We start from the raw sequence: 24,888 nt of genomic DNA, 5'->3' as shown, positions 1-24,888 counted from the left end.
CTGTGTTTTGCTGCTGGCATATCTACTTCATTTTGAAAAAGGAGAAATTATAATCTATTAAACAGTTAAATTCAAGGTAGGACTCTGTGTCAAGTAGCAACTATTAAAAAAAGGACAAACAGAAAAGAAATTTCTCATATCCTTGATGCCATAACAAACATAGCTGTAATGCTGAAACTAAAGGAAGTCCTACGTGAAAATACAGTGAAACAATATAGTCAGGTGTTTAGACTCAGTGCTTACATGTACCAAATCAGTAGAGAATAAAAAGAGATTTGGGTTGGAATATTCAAGCATTCTGCTTTATTTATCGTCTTCTGGTATTTTTTACTAGAAAATTTATGTAAATACATGATTTTGTATTTAACTCATCTGTTCCGTGAATCAAAACAGGTATGCAAAATGAAACTGAATCACCGATTCTGGATCACATGGACTGAATGTGGTCTTCAAGTTACTATCATGCAACTCAAATCAACAAACAAAGATGATAAATTCAGGTAAGAATCACATTTCAAGCTCAACTCGGTGTCTTGATGTTGATGAACTACATGTAAAATATGTAAGCAAAGTATAATAGAAAGGTAGAGTTTGGTGAGTGTTTGGAAACAAGTGTTAAAACACACACACAAAAAAAAAAAAATAGTTACAAGCTAAGTTCCTTACCTGGACAGAATTTGGCAGAACTCTACTGAAAATTACTGTGTGATGATATTTATGAAAAATTTAAGTAATGTATCCTTTAAATTCAAATATCTCTGGTTTGTTAAAAACTGCTGCACAGTCTCTCACTCTCACTTCAAATACATGACAAAACTCTTATCCACACAATGTTTTTGTTAAGTAAACAGATCACCAGCTTCTGCTGTACAGACAGCAAAAGTAAAGGAGGAAGATTAAGAAAAAAATCTCACTCCAAGAAATGTCTGGCCTTATGGTACACTCAAAAAATTAGGTACAAATGAACCTCAGAACGTGGCAGGCTGTAAAAGCCAGCCTTTGACAGGACTGCATATGCTGGCAGACTTGTAAAGGAGATGCCATAACTGAGTGTGTTGTTCTCCCTCTTTCCCATGCTGGAGCTCACCCTGCATGGCTGCTCCTCTGCCCCAGGCAGCTGAGTGAAGCACAGACCTGGGTGAGTGCTATAATTAGGATCTCCTGGTGCTGCCTTCTTTGCCCCAGAGGATTAACTCAGCTCATTAGTGCAAGGCCACAAAGAATCCTGTGCCAGATGTCGGAGGAAAACCCTGAAGGTCCTGCCTACCCACTGCCAGCACTGCTGTGACACTGCAGCATCCCCAAGCACAAAGTGTAGTCCTGACTCAGAATGCTTCGTGTGCATTTCACCAACTCGCTTCTCACTAGTCCTCTGTCGCTAAGGAACAGATTTTGCGCACAAGAATACTCATCAAACTCCCGATCATTTACAGTCAAAACAAGCCCACAGCATGTTGCTGAGCCTTGTTCTCAATCCAACTATTACCTTGCAGTTCAGCAGCTCTATGAACTCCCACACTTAACGTGCTTCCAAGCCTCCCAGAAGCTGTGTTGAATTTTTTTCCCTGTGACCTTTTTAAATAAACATTTTCTATTCCTAAGAGAACAGTGATTGAACAGTTTAATGACAGCATTCACATTTCTGCTTAAAAAATGCTTCTCTGCAGCTCACAAAGGGCAAAGCTGCTGTATAGCTTTTTAAAGTACATATAATGCAGTCTAAAGATGCCAGAATGAGAACCTAAGAAACCAGACAGATTCTTTTCCCTGTAAAATGTACAGTAAGATTTATTACAGGATGAGTTATTACTTCACAATATTCTCTAGCCCAATTCAACACCACTGTCTCTAAGAATTAGTACAGTCCCTTTTTCTATCCTGAGTTGCTCAAAGGAGTTTTATGCAAAAAAGGGTTTTAAGTGGATTATCAAATTACTGTAACTGTTGACATTCCCTCTATGAATAGTTTTGTCAAATCTTTCTGTTGCTCAACAGTGCCCAAGGTCAACAACAAAACTTTTTTAATGTACGGGATTGTTAACTCTGTACAATGCAGCATTTAGAGTGGTTTCAATTTACTTTTCCCAAGCCATTTTGCATCACTTTCCCTCGAGTTTTTTTCCCTAATTCACCAAGCCCTAAAACAAATCATTAAGTCACAAGATGTTAACAAGAAAAAAATCTAAGTCAGGAAAAAAGGTTGTGCCATAATAGAAAGAGATATGAGAATATATTTAGGCTTAAAATACACACCCATTTCTCAGATGATCAGCTAGAAAATAATTTGAAGACATTTCTTAAAAAGAAGCTTTTGGGCTTTAAGTATCAGATTTATACTTTGAAATGTTCTAGTTTTGTCTTGCAACTGGATACCCGCATTATCCTTTCCCCAGTTCATGTTCTGCACAATTATATTGGTTTAAATAGTTGCATTGGTAAAAATGGTGCAAGTCAGGGAGGAAAAGATCATCAGCACAATCAAGGTCCCTGATTTGTATAAACCAAATTGCCAAGACAGCAAATTTGGGTGACACGGGAAAAATACAGTATTTATTTAAAAATTCGTTTTACTTGTGCAATGATCAAATCATTTAAGTGACAAACTGCCATTTTACTTTAATTATGTCATCGTTATTGCTTTTAGCTACAATCCTGCATTTTTTCACCAAAATATTGCTTAGATTGGACAGTGCTTTACAGATAACTCTTTCTTGCTTTTCTTAATTAAAAAAAGAAGAACTAATCTACATTAGCCCGAGTTGGGGGGTGGGAGGGACTGTTCTTTCTACGTGTTCTATTTTTATTTTCCCCTGTTTTTTAATTAGGTCCTCTCTGCAAGACCTTTGTGGTGAGGCACTCATTTGCTCCTGCTGCTTATTCTTTCACTTGAAACCATAATGGTCTGATAGCAAACTGGCTGCTGCAAGGAAATTATGATGTGACAGATATTACAAACATGTGTAAGGAAAAAACTGCAGGAGTGGAACTCCAAGGGAAAAAAATCCTGGTCACATGTGGAAAAAAAGAAAGGAAATATTCAAAAAGCAATGGCAAACCCTGAGCTACTGTAAATGACATTATCTATATATACACTAGAAAAATACTGCCACTTAGATAAACTGGAACTTTACCTTTTCTTTCCCTGCCTGAACACTGTAAGATTAAAACTTTCCACACAATTCTGTCATTCAGTTTTAACACTTGACTCTACTTTTTATCCTCAGTCCGGTTTGTCTATGCTTTTTGGTCACTGCCCCTGTCAGGTCTCTGACTGCATGACTACAGACCACAACCCTGTTACACAACACACAGTAGCATTTCATTAATTTTATTTTTCAAGGAAAGAAAGCTTCATGTGATTATACCACACTACCATTGTTTGCTGCTTTTTCCATGTCTTCTGTGCAATGTCTAAGAGGGACATTACACAGCAATATTGTATTTTGAGATTCATGTTTTAATAGTTTGAAAGATAATTTTTGGGATTGCTCTGCCTTGTACTGCAACTTCCCTTTCCTTTATTAATTCCTTTAGGAATTATACTGCTGATTACCAGAAATACAGTTTTGTTTTATTTGATTACTGGTTAAAATCAATTAATGTAATCTTAAAAGTTTTGCTTTACAAAGAAAAAAACAATCTTGAATTAGTTATGTTTGCTTCAGATAACAGAATTGTCCTGTAGTTAGTACATCTTAAAATGCTGGCAGCTATCCTTAGCCCTAAGGGTAAGCATTGAAGGTACAGTTTGATAAGCTATTCTTTTAGAATAATTGCTAAAATAATAAATATGTAAACAGTAAAGTAGGAGAACATTATCTTTTAATACAGCCCCTTCGAGGACTGAAAATAGGCAGAATTGATCTTTGTGGATAAAACTGTTGCCAGCAATTTTTTTGGCTGATGACAACTCATGCAGCAGTGTATTGGCCCTCTTATGCAATTAGTTTATACTAACAATCAAATACAATTTTTAAATGTACCCAAACAGAAATCTAGAGATATTTTTGGTAGACTCTTCATAATATGTTCAATATGTGGACCACAGAATATCAGTGCCATCAAGCCCTAATCTCTTTCATGATTTCTTTTGTTTACAGAGTGAGGAGCTTGGCAGAACATTTGAAGGGAAAGGTAAGTGTGCAGGTATTGAAATCTCCCTAGTGCTGTGTTGAGATAGCAGTCAAATACAAGCTGGATCCAAGACCAGAATTCAATTTCATTAACATTTGCTTATTAGTCATATTCCTCTTGTGTCATATTAATACAAGAAAAATAATTTGTTTCTTATTTCAGACAAAAGAACAGTGATGAATTTACTGCTCAAGACTTCAATACTTTACTTCCAGTCAAATGGTACTAGTGGATCTGATATTCTAATATAGCAGCAGAAATGTTTTTATCAGCAACAAGACATACAACACTACTACACTCAGTATTGGCAAGTAATTTGCTCTGGATTCCAAGGATACTTCAGTGTGTAATTAAAATGTAGTAATTACTGCTACTAAATTCTGTTTGAAATTAAAGAAGCCAACTTAGAGAAGAAGAGAATGTTCTATGTAGTAAAGGTCCTCAAAGCTGAATGTAGCTTTGCCTTCCTTTTCATTTACAATATGCTCGCAGCAGACTCTTGAGTTGATTTTATAACTCTATGAAACTCCTTAGTAATTCCATTGCAGTCAAACAAATTACTCTAGGTTTATGAGAGTAAGTCAGAGCTGAAGCCAGCTTAGTATTTCATACAGCACAAAATAAATCATGGAACCCAATTACACAGTAAAACAGCAGGCAGTTTTTCTACACTGGAAAAAAAGCATTTATAGAGTCTCTTGCTATTAACAGAATAGACCCACACACCACAATTAATTTATAATTCCTACTCCCAGGCCTGCAGTGCAATATTGTCTCAGCTTCAAACTCTCCAAAAGGAAGGGTGTGAAGTGAGCATGGCATGGTCACAGTCATGGTGCAGAACAGGGGTGTGCTGCTGGCTGCTACTGAAAGGAGCCCAATTGAGCTGTGGGTCTCCACCAAAGCAGCCAGAGGAGCTGTCCCAGAAAGTGTGAAACCCATGGGGATTTGGAATAGGTTGGGAAAAGCCCAAGAAGGAAAAATTAAAACAAAAGCAAAAGAATCAACCATAAAGCACATTTGTGGATTCTACCAGGGTACTTTTCTTTTCCTGCTAAAAAAAGAAGAACAATTATTCCAAGAATTGAAAAAGTAATAAGTGGATCTGGGATCTACAAACAGCTAAGGCAAGTCCTGGATGTGGGGTCAGTGCTACTTGTCCCAAATCATGAAGCCTAGGAGGAGCCGAGCCTGAGAACTCATAGGTTTTGCATCACCTCTCAAATGTCTTTTTTTCTGATGATCTAGAAAGATTTCCTCATCATTCTGATTCCATTTAGGCCAGCTGTAAAATAAGAAGTTAGAATAATATTGTTTAACTGCTTCCTAAGAACATTCATGATTAATTGCTAGTAAGAACTCTATATAACTGAGGAAGTATATGTTGGCATACATACACTCCAGTTTCCAGCTGATGCAATACTTGTGTGCAGAGCCTTGGAGAAAAACCAGCAGAATCAAGGACCTCTGAAGTAAAAATGCTGTGGTAATGCTAAAGGTAAAGCACTATTACTTTACAGTCAAAACCTTGAATTTTTGAATTCTCTGCAAGCAAAACACTCAGTTTTCAAGCAACAATCTAAGGACTCTGGTCTTGATATCTTGGTATTTCTTGGGAAACATCTTAGTAGGTGGCATATGCATTTGGTAGGATCCAGTACAATGATAAGTGAAAAATTGTGCTAAGATGCTGCCTAGCTGCATGAATCAGGGTGACCTTCATAAAAGTGATTAGCCAGTAGTGTACCATTATCTACATCAGTTGTGTTCTAGGATTCTGCTGGTTTTCCATATGGTGATGAAAAAGGTTATGCAATTTTTTGAAGAAAACTGAATTTGACTTCTTTCCAGTATGTTTTACTTTAAAGTGTCTGATTTCCTCCTGTAGATCTGAAATTAATCGCATCTCCTGAGAAAACACAACTGTACAATTGAACTGTTTCTTATTTTTGTACTTAGTCTTTTGTACCAGATGTCTGCAAGAGATCTGTAGATTCTAATAAAATAGGCAGCTGAGGTTATGGAATTTATAGCATGTATAAGATCTTTTTGACAAGATGTGATAAAATGTTCATGTTCTGGAGTTGGGGCTGAGATGAAGAGGGATCTGGTTTTATGTGAAAGGCCACGTAGCTGAAATTCAGCTAGGAGGCTTGCCATCAATACAAGTAACACTGCATAGATAACAAAGAAATACACGGCTTGGAAATGAGAAAAGGACCCAATAAATCTCCTGCTGAGAAAGGTAGATAAGCAGCTGTCAGAGGAGATATAGAATGAGCTGGCATTTTTAGCTTCTTTCCAGCTGTATAAGATGCTTACATACCAAGTATGGTTGCTAAGAACATGTACCCAAGCTGGCGGTTTCATGAAGAAACAAGGCTGTGGTACAAAAAGAAGTAATTTCTGGATTACACAAGGTCTCTAAACACTACCATTAATATGTATATTATGGAAGGACAGAATGGGAAATTTTTCATTCCACTACAAGATATATGGAGAGCTTAATTTCCTTTGCTAGTTTTCAGAACATGTGAATGCTCTAAACAGCAAGAAGGAAATATTTTCTAATGGGTAAGAGCTTAATCTAATCTCAACTGAAGTCAATCAGAATGCCTCCCTCTAGTTTGTATGGCTTCTGAATCAGGCTCTAAATATCCCAGCCTTTCACTTCGTCTTAGATTATCACTTTTATAGCATAAGTATGGCAGCCTCTATCATGTGCACAGTGCTATATAAAAACACAGAAAAATAGTTTATCAATCACTTCAGAACTGAAGTATTTAACAAGTTACCTGTGCAAAGATGACTGAGATTAGGATAGTATGTGCATTGCAAACTTCATGATAAAAAATATTGTGAGGCTATTATTTGCTAAGAAAATACTACTAATTTCATATAGCATCATCGTCTACTAAAATTCTTCATAAAACTTATTTGATTGGCCTGATCTTTCACCTAGACAAACTGCACTGGTGTGGGGGTGTCAGAGCAGGAGAGAGACCTGGCTACAGACAGGTTTTGTCTTTCTCTCACATTGTCTTGTTGGTCTTGCAAGAAACTATTTGAAAACTGTAGTCTCAGTTTCCCTGTCCCCCATGCACTTGATCAGCCACATGAGAGCAGTCACCAGACTCTTCCCAGGCTACTGTGAAAAAAGCCACCAGAGAGAGCTGAAGGGTGTACTAATTACCAGGGTGTTCATTACATGATCATGAGGTGCAATTTGGATAATGCTTTGCTTTAACTTAATACCCCAATGGCCAGAGCTGATGGTAGCAAATAATTCTTAGGCTTTATCTACAGCAGAATTAGCCATTCTGCACTGACTTAACACATATCTTTTTGCAGCAAGAACCATATTGAACATAACCTTTTCAAAAAATGGACATGAGATCTTTACATTGCATGTGGAGCCAAGGTGCAGGGAGAACGTAGAAGAGTTTGGGAGGTATCCCTTATTTATAACATCTGTACCTCTGTAATGTCCCTTAAAGGGCAAACTTCCTAAAGAAACAGCACAGGGAGGAATGACAGGAGGGGATGGACAGACAGACACTAGAAAAGTACCTGTAGTTTGACTCATGAATAAAGAGTGGTGAGGCAGCTAGGATAGCTGTTATGCTCTGACTGGACAATTCCTAAGAATTGAGCTTTGATTATAAGCAAAACCATATAACTGGTGGTTAAAAGGAAAGAATGGGTGAGGAAATTTGCACCTAATAATATAGGTCTGATAAAATTCTGCCCATGAATGAGGCCAAGGATTCTGTTGTCTGGGAATTTGTAAGGACAAGCAACTGTACTTGTTGCTTGGCTGTAGATACAATGCAGGAGAAAGCAGGAAGGAGCAGAGATCATGTCTCCATTTTTTTACTTTGCACTTTGTGCTTTGATGAAAATTTGAGGTCTGAGGTTTATGTGGCATTTACTAGATAAAATGTGTAGAACAATTACAGGCTGTACAGGAACATGCAGTAATGTATCTGTTCTTAAACTGTAGGGTTGGACTGAACAATCTGCATACAGTTGCTTCTGACAGTCTGCAATTCATTACTTCTGACTTAAAATATTTTTATCTGCCTCAACTGTTTCTTGTATCTCTGCATACAAGAGGAAGACTGGGAGACCACAACCTCATCAGTACTAACAAAGCTTCCTTCTACCCTGCTTTGCAATTATATTTGCTTGTATTCTTGATGTTCAGAGATTCACATAACACAGATTTCTTCAAAACAAATACTTTAAATAGGATGCTCTCAAGGCTGCTTGGTAAAAGTTTGACCTATTTTTCCTCTTTAACTGTTTATGTAATGCATTTAATTATCTGTATTTTCTCCCATGTTCAAATAGGCAATTAAGTAGGGTTTTGAGGGCTAACACATGTGAGCACCCAGACATAAACAGGTCTACCCCAAACATAATAGACAAGAAAATCTATCAGTAAGTCAACAGGTTTTCATATAATGTTTTCTGTGAGGAAATGAATCTTTTCAGTGAGGTCTTTGTCCAGGTGTAATTCACCTTTAACTCATGGAAGGTACTAAATCTCTTTCAGCACTGGGACTTGGTCATGAATTACCTTTCCATGGTAGCTGTGTTCTAGGAGTAGCCACTCCTGAACTTAGGAAATAGTCTTGCCTTCATGCAGCAGCTCTGGGATCTGTGAACACTGAGGAACCACTGCTATTTTCCTTTGGAAAAACAATTCAGGCAGTCCTTCTCCTCTTCAAGGCCAGTTTTAAGGGGCTTTCCCTGCAGAAGCAACTGTTTGTCCCACAACTTTCATCCTGCACCACACGAACTTCTCTCAGAAACAGAGACCTGATTAACTCACTCTGGCACAAGCTGTCACTAAACAAACTGATCCATGCTTGCTGGGACGAAATACAGGACAATTGGGCTTTCAATACAAAGAAATACTGCTATGAGCCATCCAATATGGACTTTATTGCATAGGCTCAGCCTAACATTGATTTAGGATATAGAGACATTCCTCATTGCTGCATGTTATAGTAACGTGGCCAGTAGCACTGAAAAAAAAAGTTCATGTAATTGGAAAAATCTAGTTACTGATGTATTTGAAGTTCTTATACAAATCACAATTACCAGAAGGGTAACAGATGCTTTTGTCTCAATTGGGAAAAAAAAAATTCTATCAATATGTTGCGTTTTTATTAAGAACTACCAGCTTCCACATCTTGTCTTTGTAACTTTATAACTTTATAACTCCTTGTTAGGGAAAACCAATAGTAAGAAACTGAAATATATTATATTTTCCAGTAATAAGCATAGTGAAAGTATTTATCCTAAAGAAGAATTTAGGATAGAATGCATAAATATTTAATAATAACACATTAAGTTAACAGCAGATGTCAGATAGGATGGATGTGATAACTAAGCACTGTAAATAGTCTCTTCCACTCAAATCCAATATGCTAACCTTGATTCTTGTCACATTTTATTACACTTCACTCATTAATTTTATTCACATACACAGGGAAGGTAGTGACTGTCCTCCTACAGGAACATGACAACACATGGCACACAGAACACATCACTGCCTCCTGTAGATTTTATCAGTGCTAGCTTTGCTCCACAGAAGGACAACACAAAGTGAGTAATACAGTTTTCTGTATTACTGGCAGAAATTTATCCTGCCAGTAATAAAGGATTAATTAGGATAAATTCTGCAATGTAAAAGCCAGTAGCAGTCCACAAAACCTCACACTACAAAACCATTTCTATGTGCCATTATCGTATTTCATGAAAAAATGTGGGATCAACAATAACGACCATGAACAGTTACATAGATTTTACTTATATGAAATAAGCCAGTGCACCTGAGAGTGACCTTGATTTCATACATAATCCTGAAACAGAATATAGTAAATAAATTATGTTATAGGAAGCTTAACAGCTTCTTTGTGAAATTTCCATTGGGAAGCAGCTGTTCAGTTGATTGGTCACCTTAAAGAAAAGCCTAAATGAAAGAATTATACATTAACATCCTCAAGCAGTAGTTGTCTGTAACTGGAAATGCTAATATATGATTAACTTCCCTGAGTTCAAAGGCAAGGTAATTTAAAACAACATAAAATGTAAATTTTCAAACTCAGATGAAAAACGTAACAAAGAGAAAGGTTACAGTCAGTACTCATACAACAGAACTTTTGGTAAACATAGTATGCAGAAAAATTCTCACCATATAAAATAAGTCACTAACTCTCAGGATAAAAAAATGATTTTACAATTTCATCTCACTTCCCATCTGCAGACATCCATAATTCCTTCATGTGCAACATGTTCCTGGTGTGTCTGCTTCTGCACCATATTTATTGTGCACAGTTTTTTTTCAAAATTTTGAAGTAAGGGATAATGAGGTTGCATTTTCAAAACACTGCAACCGCTGGTTTGGTTTTGCAGATGACACATCCATGCATGTAATCAGCACATGCAGTCACACTTGCATTTCAAATCTCAATTGCTTCTCATTATAAAAATTTATTGTGCCCATAAAAAGCTAAAAAGCCTAACCAATGTCCCCCCCCACCCTTGACTACCAAAAATACAAATATGTAATACTGGAGCAACTGATTGGCCATGTAAGAATTTTGAGAATGAGCAACATAACTCAGGCATCATTTCAGCCACATATGCAGCTCTGCACAATTTGAGACTGGTTAGAATATGAGTATTCCATTCTGACTCTGTTCCATTCCAACACATTCTGTCTGAGGAAAAATTAACTGTTCAGTGCCTCTGCATATGCAGCATCTGCTCCTTAAAAACCCAGTTAATTATGTTTGAAAAAAACCCCAAAAAAACAAACCCAGGATCAGAAAACCTTTCTATTTTATATCCAGTTGTATTACAATATTGAAATCATGTTTTAATCTTTCTGTCACAAAAGCATTATGCAAGTGTGATGTTCAATATTCTCATCCAATCAGAAGAATCATGGGGTAAATAAAAACCAAGAAAAGAGGAAACCCCGCAGCACACAATACACAGAACACCAAAACACTCCCCTCCCTTCAACAAGAGCAAGTACAAAATAGAGCAGATTTCAACACTCACGGCTATCGTAGCATATATTGCCCAGGGCACGTCCTGTTTGGAGCAAAACTTCCTGGTCTTTGCAGTTTAACAGCTGCACCAAGGGAGGGATCAGCCCAGCATCCACACAGGGGTTCCGCATGAATTCTGCAAATAAAGCAAAGCCTCTTAATGCCAGGCCAGCTATTCCCAATCCCATCAATTCCAGCGACACTGGCCTGGCAACTGGGCCTTTTGTGTGCCTTAAACACGTGCACAGACAAACAGTGTAAATTGTCATGTAAGTTTCTAGAAAATAAGCCCAAATCAGTATTTGGGCTTAATTCTTTCCATTATTTGCTAATTTAGAAGGAACTAAGGGCATTAATTGACTTCCATGGAAACTAATTTAACATAGATCAGACTAAGCATATTTTTAGCATCACAAGGAAGTGCTGCAAAGAACAGTGAATTCACAACAAATTCAACATAAAATAGAATTTCTAAATAACACAAAAGATGACTTAAAACTAGTATTCTAGAGCAGCATTTTTTACTCTCTATTGCCTTAATTAGAATTCCAGAAAAGCTTTTGCTTCAAGAGATTAAAAAAAAAAGCTCAGTAACAGGCTTTTATTTCGAAGGTGAAGAAAAGAACAGAGAAGAGAATGAGAAATACAAGAGTTTATGTGAGCCCAAAAGCCTGTAGCTTTCCACAATCTAACTGATACCCACCATCGGAGGAAAGGTAGAGGACCCATCCACTGGGAAGCTCTCTGCCCTTCCTTCCTGCTTTACCACAGAGAAGCAAAGAATTATTTTACATCTGTGCAAGTCATAGAGAACTATCCTGGTGTCAGAGACATAAAGGGCTGTTGTGCAGGATACAGCCAGGCAGGGACTGTGCTGCACATTTTAAAAAGGTGGTTTATAGAAGGAACCACCTGATAACACCAGTGTTATTTCACAGTTTACTGAAGAGCACCCTTTAGAGATGTATTGTAAGGCAAATGGTCAATATATTTTTGATTTGTTCTGAGCTGCAAATTATCAGAATCACAGAGTGGGTAAGATTGGAAGGGACTGCAATGGCTCATCTGGTCTAACCTTCCGGCTTAAGCAGGGTCATTCCAGACCACAGGGCATAGGATGGCATCCAGATGGTTCTTGGATATCTGCAGCGAAAGAGACTCCACAACCCCTCTGGGCAATCTGTTGCAGTGCTTGGTCACTCATATAATAACTAAGTTCTTCCTCATACGTTGGTAAGGTCCCCTCTCTGTCATCTCTTCTCAAGGCTGAACAGACCCAGCTCCCTGAGCCTTTCCTTGCAACAGATGCTCCAGTTTCCTCTCGCCCTTGTAGCCTCTGCTTGACCTGCTCCAGGAGCTCCACGACTCTCTTGCACAGAGGAGCCCAAAACAGGACACTAATCAGGATCCAGCCTCACCAGGGTGAGTAGAGGGGCAAGATATATCTCTTCCTGATCCTAAACAGTATTGGATCTTTCAGAATCAGTTAACCTTTGTGTTACTTAATCACTTATGAGACAGAATGGACCAGGGTGTACAATCCCCCTAAAAGCAGATGAGAAAATTTTTCTGATTCTGATTCAACAGAATTCCTCACACCAATAACTCAAAGATTTCATACAATGCTTGAAGTACAAATAGATCTTCTCAAATACTCTGTTTGTTGCACCTATTACAATGTTCTTTGATGTTTTGGTAGCTACAAAATCTACTCTCTTTTGTATTTAATCCTGCAGTGTTATTTTAGCTAAAGAATTGTCAGAGGTAAGCAATGATCATGTGATGATATGACTCTGATACATCAACACACAGTTAAGAAGAATCAGCAATACCTGTACACTTGCACAGGTCCAAGAAAAGATAGATGTGAGCACAATTAGCCCACCTTCTCAAGGTACTGTAACATTTTAGAATTGTGGCTAGATGCTATAGTGTGATAGATGGTGGTAGTATCCATTGTAATGAACAAAACAAATATCAGATACAAATTTGGTCTTTATCATCAAAGTCAGGTGGATTTTTTTTTTCCTAGTCTGTATCAGGAAATGAAACCTGTTTTCTCCTAAAATACTGAGAGGTCTCAGTCTGTTCTGCTGTTTGTTTAGGTTCTTCCTCACATGCTGAAAAGGAGTAAGAAACCCCTCCTCCACCCTCCCTCCATTTGGAGTGAGTGGAAGCTTTTACAGCAACAAAATCATTGGTCAATCACTGAGCAAATTTGTATTTATCGAGGTCATGTAAGAGCAAGAAGTAAAAGAAATGGTGCCATATGTATCAAAATAGATTTGTGAAACAAATGTGGTAACTGCACCTACTTTTGCAGCTGATATTACACAGAAGTAATAGAAGAATGAGAAAGTAATTGAGAACAGAGTCTTTAAAAGCTTTCCACTAAACTGGGAGAGAAGTGAAGCAGATCCTTGGAAGAAAACAGCAAAGAATCACTTACGGAGTTAAGAGAAGAACCACTGAGAACAGAGTAACATAAACCAAAAGAAGGACAAGATTTTGAAACTGAACTGTAATTGTGTCATAGTATAACAGACTGTGAAGATGATGTTCTCTCATTCCTGCATCTGGCAAAGAAGACAAGACTAAAAACCTTGGAAGAGGGTTTAAAAGGTCTATGGTGGAGAGAGAAACTCCATGTAACAAGTTCATCTGAGCCTTCATGATGCTCACAGTTCAAAAGCAAATAGCTGTAGCTGGAGAGACATGAGTGACTAAAGGGAGTTTTGTATGTTTGGGTGTTTAAAATAGAAGAAACAAATATGAGCTCAAGCTGGGAGGAGGACGAGTCATGTGAGCAGAGGAGGTGAAGCAGCAAGAGCATGAAGGGGTGAAAAGATGAAGCACGACAAAGCTGCCAAGGCAAGTAGAGAGATTTGATGTGATCAGATGGGTATGCATATGATCAGATGATGGGAATGTAAGAGGAAAACAAGAAGTGGGGAAGGAAAAGATGCTGTTGTATCTGTAACACCCAAACCCACAGTCTCTGCTCCAAGTTCTGGCAGTACTGCATGACATGAACACTCAGGAAATGGGTTTAATGCCTACTATCCATTAGAGAGAATGGATAGTAGGCATTAGAGAACACAAATTTCTCAAAGTGCCCTAAAGTTTGTTGAAAACAGGTACAATATAAGCATTAAACTCTTTGTTTTATGCAATAAAACAAAGAAAACAACAGAATTCAAATGAGGTATTCCCTCCTATCCTATTAAAGCAACTGTTTCAACGGAGTTAGAAACCAATGAGAAATACCCAGATGATCTCAGTCTTGAAAGCACTGGGAGCTTAAATAATTTCTGAATACCTTCACTTTAATCTGGGCTGAGGTCCCAGTTACACCTGCTAATGACTCTAAGGAAAAGACAAAAGCTATTTTGTATGATGAACCAGGTAAAGTGCCAGCTTTTCTGAGAGTGTACATAATTCATCAGTTTAAAAGCTGTCAGGGAAAAGGACACATAAGAAACTATTCAGACATTTCATGTGTCATTTCAGATACTGGCTAAAATGCTTTGTAAGGGAATCTTTGCAGAAACAATACATAGTAATCAGTTTAGCTATTGTGAGCATTGATTTTATTCTTAACTTTTCCCTTCTTGGGTAGGAGCTAAAAGGACCAACTGTGAGGACATATGGTTGACAGTGTTGTTCTAAAAAGACTTATTATGAATTCACTAAGTACAGAAAAAACCCATGATATATTTACCTAAATCTCTATCATTCTGAAACATTTCTAAATTTAAATTTCTATGTATACATATTTTATTGCCTCTTTATCTAAATAATTTTAACATTTAAAAACTAAACATATCTCTTTTCTTTTCTCATTTGTGTTGTTTCTGAATAACCATATATAACTCTGTCTTAAAATTGGGTGGAGGTCACCATGGGGTATCACTAAGAAGCTGTAGTTTGTGATTCCTCAGAAAAGGTGGAAATGGAATGTGAAAGTAGTCAACAAAAATGTAGCCGTTTCCCTGAAGCGGCATCAACATGAGAGTTTACAAAGGGAGAGGGATGAGGCTTCCAGGACAGCAGTTAAGTAACATTCTACTTTTCTCTCTCTAGCCTGTGGTGAAAGAAAGTCCAAAATGGAATCTGTGCCTCTTCAGCTCTGACAGCAGCAAGTCCAGGAGTGAGAAAAGTCAGCCACAAATGACCTCTACCCTCATCACAGGTTCTGCCCTTAGTGTCTGTTTGCAGGTATGAGGCCGTTCTTCTGGGCTCAAGATACACAGGTATTGAGTGAGCTTTAAGACAATCCTGTCTGTAGAAAAATTTAAATAGTTTTTTGATTACCTCTGATGTTGTATTATATAGTGTATGTATATAATACATACCAAAATGGAGCTGATTCTTATTTGGGACTTAAGACATATATAACACATATAATGCTCTTTAGGCAGGACTAATTGGTTTCAATATGGTATCAAAGACTCATAAGGGTTATAATCTTAGGACAAATCTCAGACCAAAGAAATTATCTACTATCCTTTAACCACCTGTATAGATGCTGCTGCTATAACCCTATGCACAACTGGCTGTACACATTGTGCCTGTCTCTTTTTCTACATGCTTTGCATATAGAAATGCATTTCATCAGTGGTCAGCTATTTCTGTCCAATAAATTACATTACTGTCTCAAAAACTAAACAGAATGAAAGAGAAATTCCAGCAGCCAACTGCTGTTCTGATTGTATTAAAAAGTACAGAAAAAAATTAGACAAAACAAAAAGAGTGAAAGGGAGGGACATGAAAGGTGTCTAATCTATAAAATGAAAACATAAATGAAGTAAAACATACTGACAAGTGAGGTGAAAAACTGAAGATGTTCCAGCAGAAAAGTTCTTGTAGAAAACCTCACCATTTCTGGCTACTTCTGCTATGATGTTAGCTACTTTTGCTGTGCAGGAAGATTGTGGCGTCAACAGACTCGCGAACACCTGAAGAACTCCACTTTTCTGGATTTTTTCACTTGTCTCCACATCTGAAAAACACATCACACAAAAATGACTTGTACATCAAATTGCTTTGGGGAAGAACAGAAAGAAAAGCAGAAGGAAAGTCTTCTCAAAAGTTATTATGATAGCCATTATTTCCCATATAAGAAGCCAACTGTTAGTTCAGTTACCATACTTATTTTATCTGATGTACTCATAGAACTTAATACTTTGCCATTTCTAATCAATTGACATTTATAAGGTGACTGCTATGTAGTATATACAGATACATACTCATGCTTACATGGGGAAAATACTGGAGAGACTGTAAGAGTAAAGGTCATAAAATGACATGCAGCAGGTAAAGGTATTATGTAAAAGTCAAGGAATGACTCTTTGAAGAGATGAATTATTGGAAATGTTCAAGGAATGATGGGGAAAGTTCTCACAGTTTAGGGTACAGCTCAATGCAATGTAGGAATCAGAAACTGGAGAAGAGGGAGAGCTAAGATGATCCTGGTTTTAGACTCCTCTTACACTCATTAAAATATCTTCTATGTTACTCTGTTACTGAGTGGCTCCAGTATAGACTCAGTAGAAGGGAAAGGGAAAAACACTGATTTCCTGTAGTAGGTATCAAAGACCTGTAACAAAAGCTTTCCCCCTTCTGTATGTAGTAAGAGGAATTGTGCAGCTGCTCCCTAACAGGGGCCCACCTAATATTGCTGGCCAACGGCAATGCTCTGTAACAAACTGAAAAATAACTTTATTCAACTGCAGTTAAAGACAAGCTACTAGATGCTATGACATATTTTGCTAACGCTTTTAAAAATGGCCTATTTGAGTGTCACACATGGCCTATCAGTGTGACAGTACAACTAGATGGCAGCTATCATTTTAGAAAGCAGCATGACTTCTTAAGCTATTTATAAGGGAAGTTATTTGCATTCTTCAGAGTTTACAGATGCTCCAATTGATGACTTTTGCAAAGCAAAACAAATCCATCTAAATGCTGTTTGCAACCACTCTTTGGCTGTTCTTCACCTGTAAATTGATAATAACATACCACCCTCCCTCTTCTCTTCTTCTTTCCTTTCCCCACTCTCAGGACTGCAATTGAATTTGATTAGTGGCAGCCCCAGGACCACTCTGCTGCCTCTGAGACTGGGAGATATCCACTCAAGCTGCCCCTGAACAGAAGCCAGCACAAGCCTGGCAGAGGTGACTCCCATGGGTTTTGTGGCTTGCACAGAGTATGTACATGCTTCAGTGTTGAGAGATGGTTATGTCTACATGACAGAAAACAGACTGAAAACAGAGAACTTGTAGTCTGAACTGCAGTTATGCCTCCCATTTCTGTATATAATTCTAATTTGGGATGTTGGTGTTTGGCTAGGACCACTCAGCTACAGCATGTCAGTGATGACATCTGATACAAACAGATTAGGCATCAGTAAAGAGTAATCTCAGCATCTCGTGTAATGTAAGTGCTAATTATTATTAACCTGCTTGCAATCAGTTAACTGCAATTTTTGAAATACCCTGAAAAAAACCTCTCAGAAGATAAAATGTAAAGCAGCTTATGGCTTATCTGAAAGCTTTTATAAACTCTGACATGTAGCATATACTTAGTAGCAATATTTTCCAGTGGATATAGGCATGCAAAATGAAAGTCTAAATTTAGGAAAAATCATATCAGGACTAAAGACTAGTCCAGACATCTTAGATGTCTGTTAAGGAAGAGCTTCTCTCTCCCTTAAGTTCAAAACTTGAAGTACAGAATTCAAAATGCAAAATATGACTATATGTGAATGTGTATTAGTAGGCAGGAGACATTAATGCATTTTCTCCTGTCATGCTTCTGAGATATACAGTATCCAGTCCTATTTTCTTGGTCTGTAGTTTGATGGACTCATTACTGTGCAAAGAATAAATTACATGAGTAGAACTAAATATATCCTGCAAGAAGTGGGGAAATAAAATTAAATGCTTCTCCAGGCAAGTTGTGTGCAGCAGATACACCCTGATTTATTTTATTAAGAAAAGCAAGTGACCACCATAAAAGCACAGCCCTGACAGACCTCTCAGAAACCGGGAAATCAGTTACCTGGGATCATACAGATGAAAACTGACCAGTGAGTTATTCCTACTCTGAAGCAGTAGAAGAGGCACACCTACACATACTCACTCATCCCTTCAAATCAAAATCCTAATGTTTCTTGTTAGTCAGTTGGGTATCAATGTCAAACTTCTGCTAGTCATAAAAGAGGGAAGATGGATTAATTAGACCAGCAGTGAGTGCAGAACACCCCACCTCTACTCTACCCCGGGTGGGTGCTCAAGCATCATTATTTTGAGGAAAAGCACATTACTCTGGCATCAGGCAGAAGAATTACTACTATCAGCCCACAGTGCTCTCTGAGGCATTTTTGCCAGGAAATGCCTTAGGTGTAAAAAATGCCACAGGGTGCTTCAGCTTGTCTACTCCAAGTCTAAGTAAGCACTGCTCTTCCTCTGCAGAACACATGCAATTTACACTTGGTGTAATATACAAATTAATTCAGTTTCAAAATGGGGAGATGACAGTATGACACTAAATCTTTGCAAGTAGTTTATAGTAGATCCTCCATATAAGGCATCTGAAGAGAATGTGCCAGGAAAATTACTCTTCCATCCTACTGTACATTACTCTGTTTAGTATCTGCAAAAAAAAAATCAATTTTTTTCCCAGGGATTTTGTGTTCATCATATTAAAGTTCTAATAAAGTAGTTGGGAAAAAAAAGATGTGCTATAATATACAAATTATTTTCGCAAGTCACATGTTATTAGCAGATATATTTTTGTTACAATCAACCAATCTTTCTGAGTTTTGAAATGCTTAAACAAGGAAGGGTATTTTAATTGGAACAAGACACCTTATTTATAAACCTAAAATTGCATTGTTAAATATAGCAACTTTGCTCAGTATTTTTTATATTCTTTTAAAGGAGGAAGACTTGACAGGCAAATAATGCACAGGGATGTCCTGTGAAGTCTAAACAAAGATCTTCAACCACCCTTTGCTTGTCTGCAGAGTCAACTGTACACTCAGTTCAGGTACCAAGTGTTAAAATGCATGTCTGTAGAAGAGAATACCAAGCTGGAGGCCTTGAAGATGATTTCAGCACAGCTGTAGGTGTATAAGCATTTCTTATAGTGCCCAAATGGGGCAATTGCTTCACTTACAAAACATGTGTGAACAGTCCTGTGTGTGACTCTCCTTTGTGCTCAGCTTCACGTAACACCTGTCCTGTATAAATATATAAAAGATACAGGGACACAGGAACAAAAATGAAGGGAAGTGTGTGTGGTGTTATTCTTTTGAGTGGACAATAGATTGTCACATTTATGTAGCAGTATTTTCACTATGATTGTAAAAACCATCACTTGTTTTTGATTCTGCAGAACCTGAGACTGGGAGACCACACATCAGTGCTGCCACAGGGCTGGTACCCCTACCACTGCCTGGCTCTAGGAGAAATAAGGTAGGTTTTGCTGAGAATTAGAAACTGCTGGAGACTTTAGCATAGGCAACCCTCAACTCTTGCCTTTATTTGTTCTCTTCAGAGGCTGGAGAAAGCCTCCCTGGCTTCCTGTCTCTCTGTATATGCACTAAAGAGGTATTATTTATTAAGGATATCAATCTTCTGCATGCTAGTTTCATTCTGGACTTCCTAGTAAATTATTAGAGGGTAAACTATTTTGAAAACTTATTTCAGCTGTCATCTTTTAAATTGCTATTTCAATTGTAGTTGGAGCATGTAAAAATTCTACAGGAGCAAGAAAGACCTAGGCAAATCTCTACCACATATTCTCCTCTTGTGTTTCTATACTGGCCAAAAAGGAAATCACAGCCAACATTCCTTTTTAGCAGATCTGCATCCCCTTTAAAATCCATTAAATTTATGTCTGGAAAAAACCAAGCAATGTAGATAGCCTGACATTAGGGTGCCACACTCATAATCCTTTTGCTATCTGTGATGTATCTGTGATTTCAAATGCTTTTTTTAAAGACTGATTTTCAGTCTGCTTACACCAGCCCACACCTAGAGCTGTCCCCTCTTGAAGCAAAGAAACTGTAGAACTGTAATAATGCTGCATTAAAAGCAGCCCTTTTGCACACAGTCTAACACAGCATAATTGGAGAGGAAAGCCCTCTAAGGTTAAGCCTGTTGCTTTAGATGCCTCCTTGTATTACTTGATACAAACGGTATGTCAGATCACGTGGTGTCAAAATGTTATTGATGTCACAGCTGAGTGAATAAAATGTCAACATGCTTGCTTTTGGTAAGTTTTTGCAGTGCCTGAAGTCAGAATAGTTAAGGGTGTGGGCAGGAAAATCTTTAATGCCACAGATCAGAGCTGGAGAGCTGAGCACCATGGCTATCAGACTGGTTAATTAAGTAGCAGAAATCATAGGAAAAAAAATCTAATATGTTTCAAATTAAAATTCTACACTCTTTTCCCTCTCAGCTCTCTTTCCTCTGAAATTTCACTTCTCTCTATTCACTCTTCTCTCCTCTCTGTATTATTTTGTACACCTTCAACTGAAATAAAAGGCAGAAAGGGGAAAGGCAAGGCATGTCGCTCAGCAGTGCCTTGCTAGCAGAAGAAAGCTGCAGGCTCACCATTCCTTACCCCCTATGAACAATGAGTCTAAGTTACACTGTTATTAGTAACCCTACAGTTGTGGTTAGCACTGCAATAATTCCCATGTTGTGGAGCTTCACACCACAGAATTATGAATAAACAGCTTTGTGAGGGTCCTCTTTAAGCAATCTGTGTTTGCCATGTAGTCTTTTGAAAAATGCATATCTTTCTAGCTGCAAAGATGTTTTATAAACCTACTGGAACTACTGCAAAAATTTACCTTGGCTTGATAATGTTCCTCCTACATTTACTCTCATCAGAAAGAGAAAGATGAACACATGAATAAATAATGATGAACCACATATATCATGAAAGGAACCTTCCATCTGCTCTTTCAGAAGGCAGAAGGGAAGAAAATGAAGAGAACAAGGGATATCTTTTGATCTGGCACATGCTCCTAACCACCACAGTAAGAAGGTTCATGTGACCAAGCAGAAGCATTGATGATCTCTCCATATACAGCCTCCCTCAAGAAACATTGTTCCCCCTCTCCACAGCCTCCCACTGTATTTTTCATACCACTAAATGAAGATTTTGGTCCGGCTACAAAAGCACAAAAAGTGAGTTGTAAAGAAGCTCAGAAGAACAAATTATATGCTCTCATGAAACAAAGAATGCACCACTGATAAGGAGGTTTTGCTTAACAAACCTTAACCAAAGAGTCTGTTCCAATTATCAAGAGTTACTTAAATAGGGAAAAAGAAGTCCAATAATAATAGTAATAATAATAATAATAATAATAATAATAATAATAATAATAATAATAATAATAATAATAATAATAATAATAATTTATGTATAAAAATAACTGAAGACATTTGATTTCTTTTTGGCATGCTCCTCCTCACATGGGGAAATCCCCAAAATCTGCCTGTTCACTTATCCTTGAAATTAGACACCTATTAGGCAAGGAGGGAGGATTCTCCCTTAGCTGTACAAATGTTTCCATCATGGTGTTTGCTCTGTTTTGTCTCTGTCAGCAGCTACAGGGCAACTTCACTTCCTATTTTTAATGAAGAAAGAGACAGTACACAGATGTTTGTAATTAAAATCTCAGCTCTAACAAGGAAGGAAGGACAGATGGAGAGACAGATTTATCAATCAACTAACTGCATGAGTCCCGATGATTAAATTCTCCAAAAGCTACATCCAAAGGACAAAAGTGAATTTCAGGATGAGATTCTACCAATTGGATAGCCTACTGCAGGTACCAATGAAGTAAAAAGTATATGACATCTTTGCCTTCAATGAAGAGAAATGCACATATACTTCCATGAACGGGTCACAGCACAAGGCAGAATATTCAAGTTAGGCAGCTTGTCACCCCTGAGTTCCTGAACTGCATCCAGTATCCAGCCCTGGCATGTAGCTGGTAGATTTATGCGAGCTGTTCCCCCTTTCTGACTCACCCTCTCCAGGATGTAACCACTTCAGTAGCAAGGTTGCTGAAAGAGTTTGATGTCAGTGCCTCAGCTGCCAAGTTTGTTGTCTGGCGTCTTAGTACAAATGTCATACACTCACATATTCTTGTTTTGTATTCTTGTTTTGTATTCCATGGATGTTTTCCCCTGCCTCCTCTCTTGCTTGTACTGACTGAACTTACTAGAGGTCCCAGGGTAAAGGGTATTCTCATGCTTCAGTTCTTCAAAATGTATAACAAATTCTGGTCCTATGGAAGAAAATCCTTTCTCCAAATTTGATTTAGTTTGTTAATATCAAATCAAATTTGAAAGCTGATCATTTTATATGCAGGAAATGTTTCATGTTCCTTTTAAGCAAACTCTAAAGAGTGCTCTTAAGTGAGCTAAAATGCCTGCTGTGAAATTCCACTCTTTGCTTATTGAAAGAGTATGTCTACAGGAATTTTTTGATCTGCTGGTATTTTTAGTGAGCTGTGCTATCAGAGTAGTTTAAAGAAAACCTAATCTTAAAAAGATCACATTTTTAAGTTATAAGGGTCTGGAGCTAAGCTAAGAATGAAACTGCAGACCTGAAATTGTGAATTACATGATCTCTAAATACAATTTTTTTGGTAAAAGGTAGGCGTTTTCCTTTGCATTTTTGAAATGCAATACAGAAGCAAAAGGAAAGGCCTGCCTTTTGACAATGCAATACAGAGGCAATCTGAAAAAAAAAAAAAAGAACTGTCAATTCTATTATCTGGAACTGCTATTCACTGATGCCTTCTGCAAAGAAAAAAATATAATAGTTAATCTTTATTTGGCACATTGTGTATTCAATGAATAGCACTTGGAATTTAACACTTGGATAAACATTTAACTGTCTGGCACTAACTAAATACATCACTATTAAGGGGAATTTATGTAAAATATAATCCCACTAAGCAGCAGTGATTACCATTCAGTATCATTAGGGTAAGCCAGTTTACTGGGAGACAGTCCAATAAAAAGCAGTCACCTTGATTTAGTGTATTTATACTGTAAAAATATATTATATACAGCTCTTAATGAGGAAACATTTCTGGAGCGTACAATTATGTGTGTACAATATCATGACAAAGCAACAGTCCATGAGATAATGCAACAAACATTCTTCTGCAAAAAGAAGGAACACTTTATAACACAGTATTTAAGTCAAAACTCCCTCTTAAAAATATTCATCAGGATCCCCAACTTTTAGCAGGGCATTTGAGTAGAAATCTTTGCAGGTAAGATTAATGGCTTGATTGGCTAAGCTAGCCCAATTAAATTTGAACCCCTGCCTCTGTTAGAAGAGATTATCTGTGTCAGAAGCTGACTAGAAATTCTTCCTAGTCTGAGATGTGGGGTTTTGGTTTGACTGCTTCCTACCAGCCACTCAGGTACATGCATTTAGCTTGGTTTTGGTTTTTTGTTTTTTTTTCCAAAATTTTATCTTTATATCTGTTTCCACCTTCTGCCATTTCTCTTCTTCCACTAGAATAAAAATCATAGGTTCCACTGTATTCCCTCTTACTCATCCATTTAGTTTCATTTCTTCCTTTTTCATTTCTACTCCCTCTCCCTCCCTTGGTTTGAATAGATGTTAAATGCATTATGCCCACTCCACTGAATTCCAAAGATGCTGAATCAAGGTTTAGTAGTAGCTAAACAGACACTAGTTCATGTCTTCAATCCGTAAAAAACCAAATCCTACAAGGTACTATGATGCCTTAGTGCTGCTCTTAATATTTTTGTAGTTTCCAAGACAAAGCAGGAATAATAATAAAGTTATAAAATCTTTGTCATAGGCTAAGGACACCATGTACCTAAATTTAATCTCAGCAGAGAACTATAAATTTCAGGAGACAGTTAGCAATGATACTGTTTAGTTTTTATCTTATTGGAGGAGGATGTTGTAGCTTTCATCTGCATATTTCCTCTTCATGGATAACACCATAAATGTCTGTTGTTTGTTTGAATGTTCAAGCTGACCTACATGTCAGGACTAACATGCAGGTCTGTGCCTGCTGGGTCTGAGTATACATCCATGGGTGTGATGCCTAGAAAGGCTGACCTAGAACAGAGGCTGGACAGAGTTAAAGAATAAAGTAGGTGTTTATTAAAAGGCCTTAAAGGATACACCTTGGGCAGTGCAAGAGCCTGGCCAGGGCTACACCCAAGATGGACCCAAAATGGTCAAGCAAAATGGACGACTGATCACAAGGTCCCACACTTTTATAAGTTCTGGTCCATTTGCATATTGGGGTTAATTGTCCAATTATAGCTTCAGGTCATGAAGTCCCATCCTCCTTGCTCACTCTCTTCAATTCATTGTTGTTTATGCTTTTTGGGCTTGAGGCTTGCAATGGTTGTCCTTGGTTCTCAGGTTGAAAAAGGATTTTTCTGTCTACCTACCTTGTGAGGACAACTTACCAACACTTAACATGGAGTTCAGAGTTACAAACCAAGGCAGCACAGAATCTGAAAAATATGGAAACTAAAACTTAAGGCACCAGGTGGCCTCCTTCTCCTTCCAAGATCACAGCTGGGAGACATATACCAGGGACCGCTGGAGGCACACCCGAGGAGGATCAAAAATCCTCCTGCAAGGGAGACTG

General features: G+C 37.7%; 1 protein-coding gene across 5 annotated transcripts in view; it reads right to left on the bottom strand.

The window, feature by feature from the left end:
- Positions 1 to 24,888, bottom strand: part of RAP1GDS1 (Rap1 GTPase-GDP dissociation stimulator 1) — a 97,953-nt gene that overhangs the window by 32,990 nt on the left and 40,075 nt on the right. For 3 of the 5 annotated variants that reach the window (XM_074540945.1, XM_074540946.1, XM_074540948.1), the window contains exons 3-4: positions 16,084 to 16,206; positions 11,215 to 11,340 (exon numbers count right to left, since the gene is read on the bottom strand). In XM_074540945.1, the coding sequence (XP_074397046.1) occupies positions 11,215 to 11,340; positions 16,084 to 16,206 (249 nt within the window). Of the gene's footprint in view, positions 1 to 11,214; positions 11,341 to 16,022; positions 16,207 to 24,888 lie in introns of those variants that run through there. The other 2 variants (XM_074540949.1, XM_074540950.1) reach the window with 1 other exon arrangement.

Source organism: Zonotrichia albicollis, chromosome 5 (assembly GCF_047830755.1).
Source record: "Zonotrichia albicollis isolate bZonAlb1 chromosome 5, bZonAlb1.hap1, whole genome shotgun sequence".
Lineage (NCBI taxonomy): Eukaryota > Metazoa > Chordata > Aves > Passeriformes > Passerellidae > Zonotrichia > Zonotrichia albicollis.
Note: the sequence above shows the minus strand (reverse complement) of the source record. Positions and strands in the feature narration are given on the sequence as shown.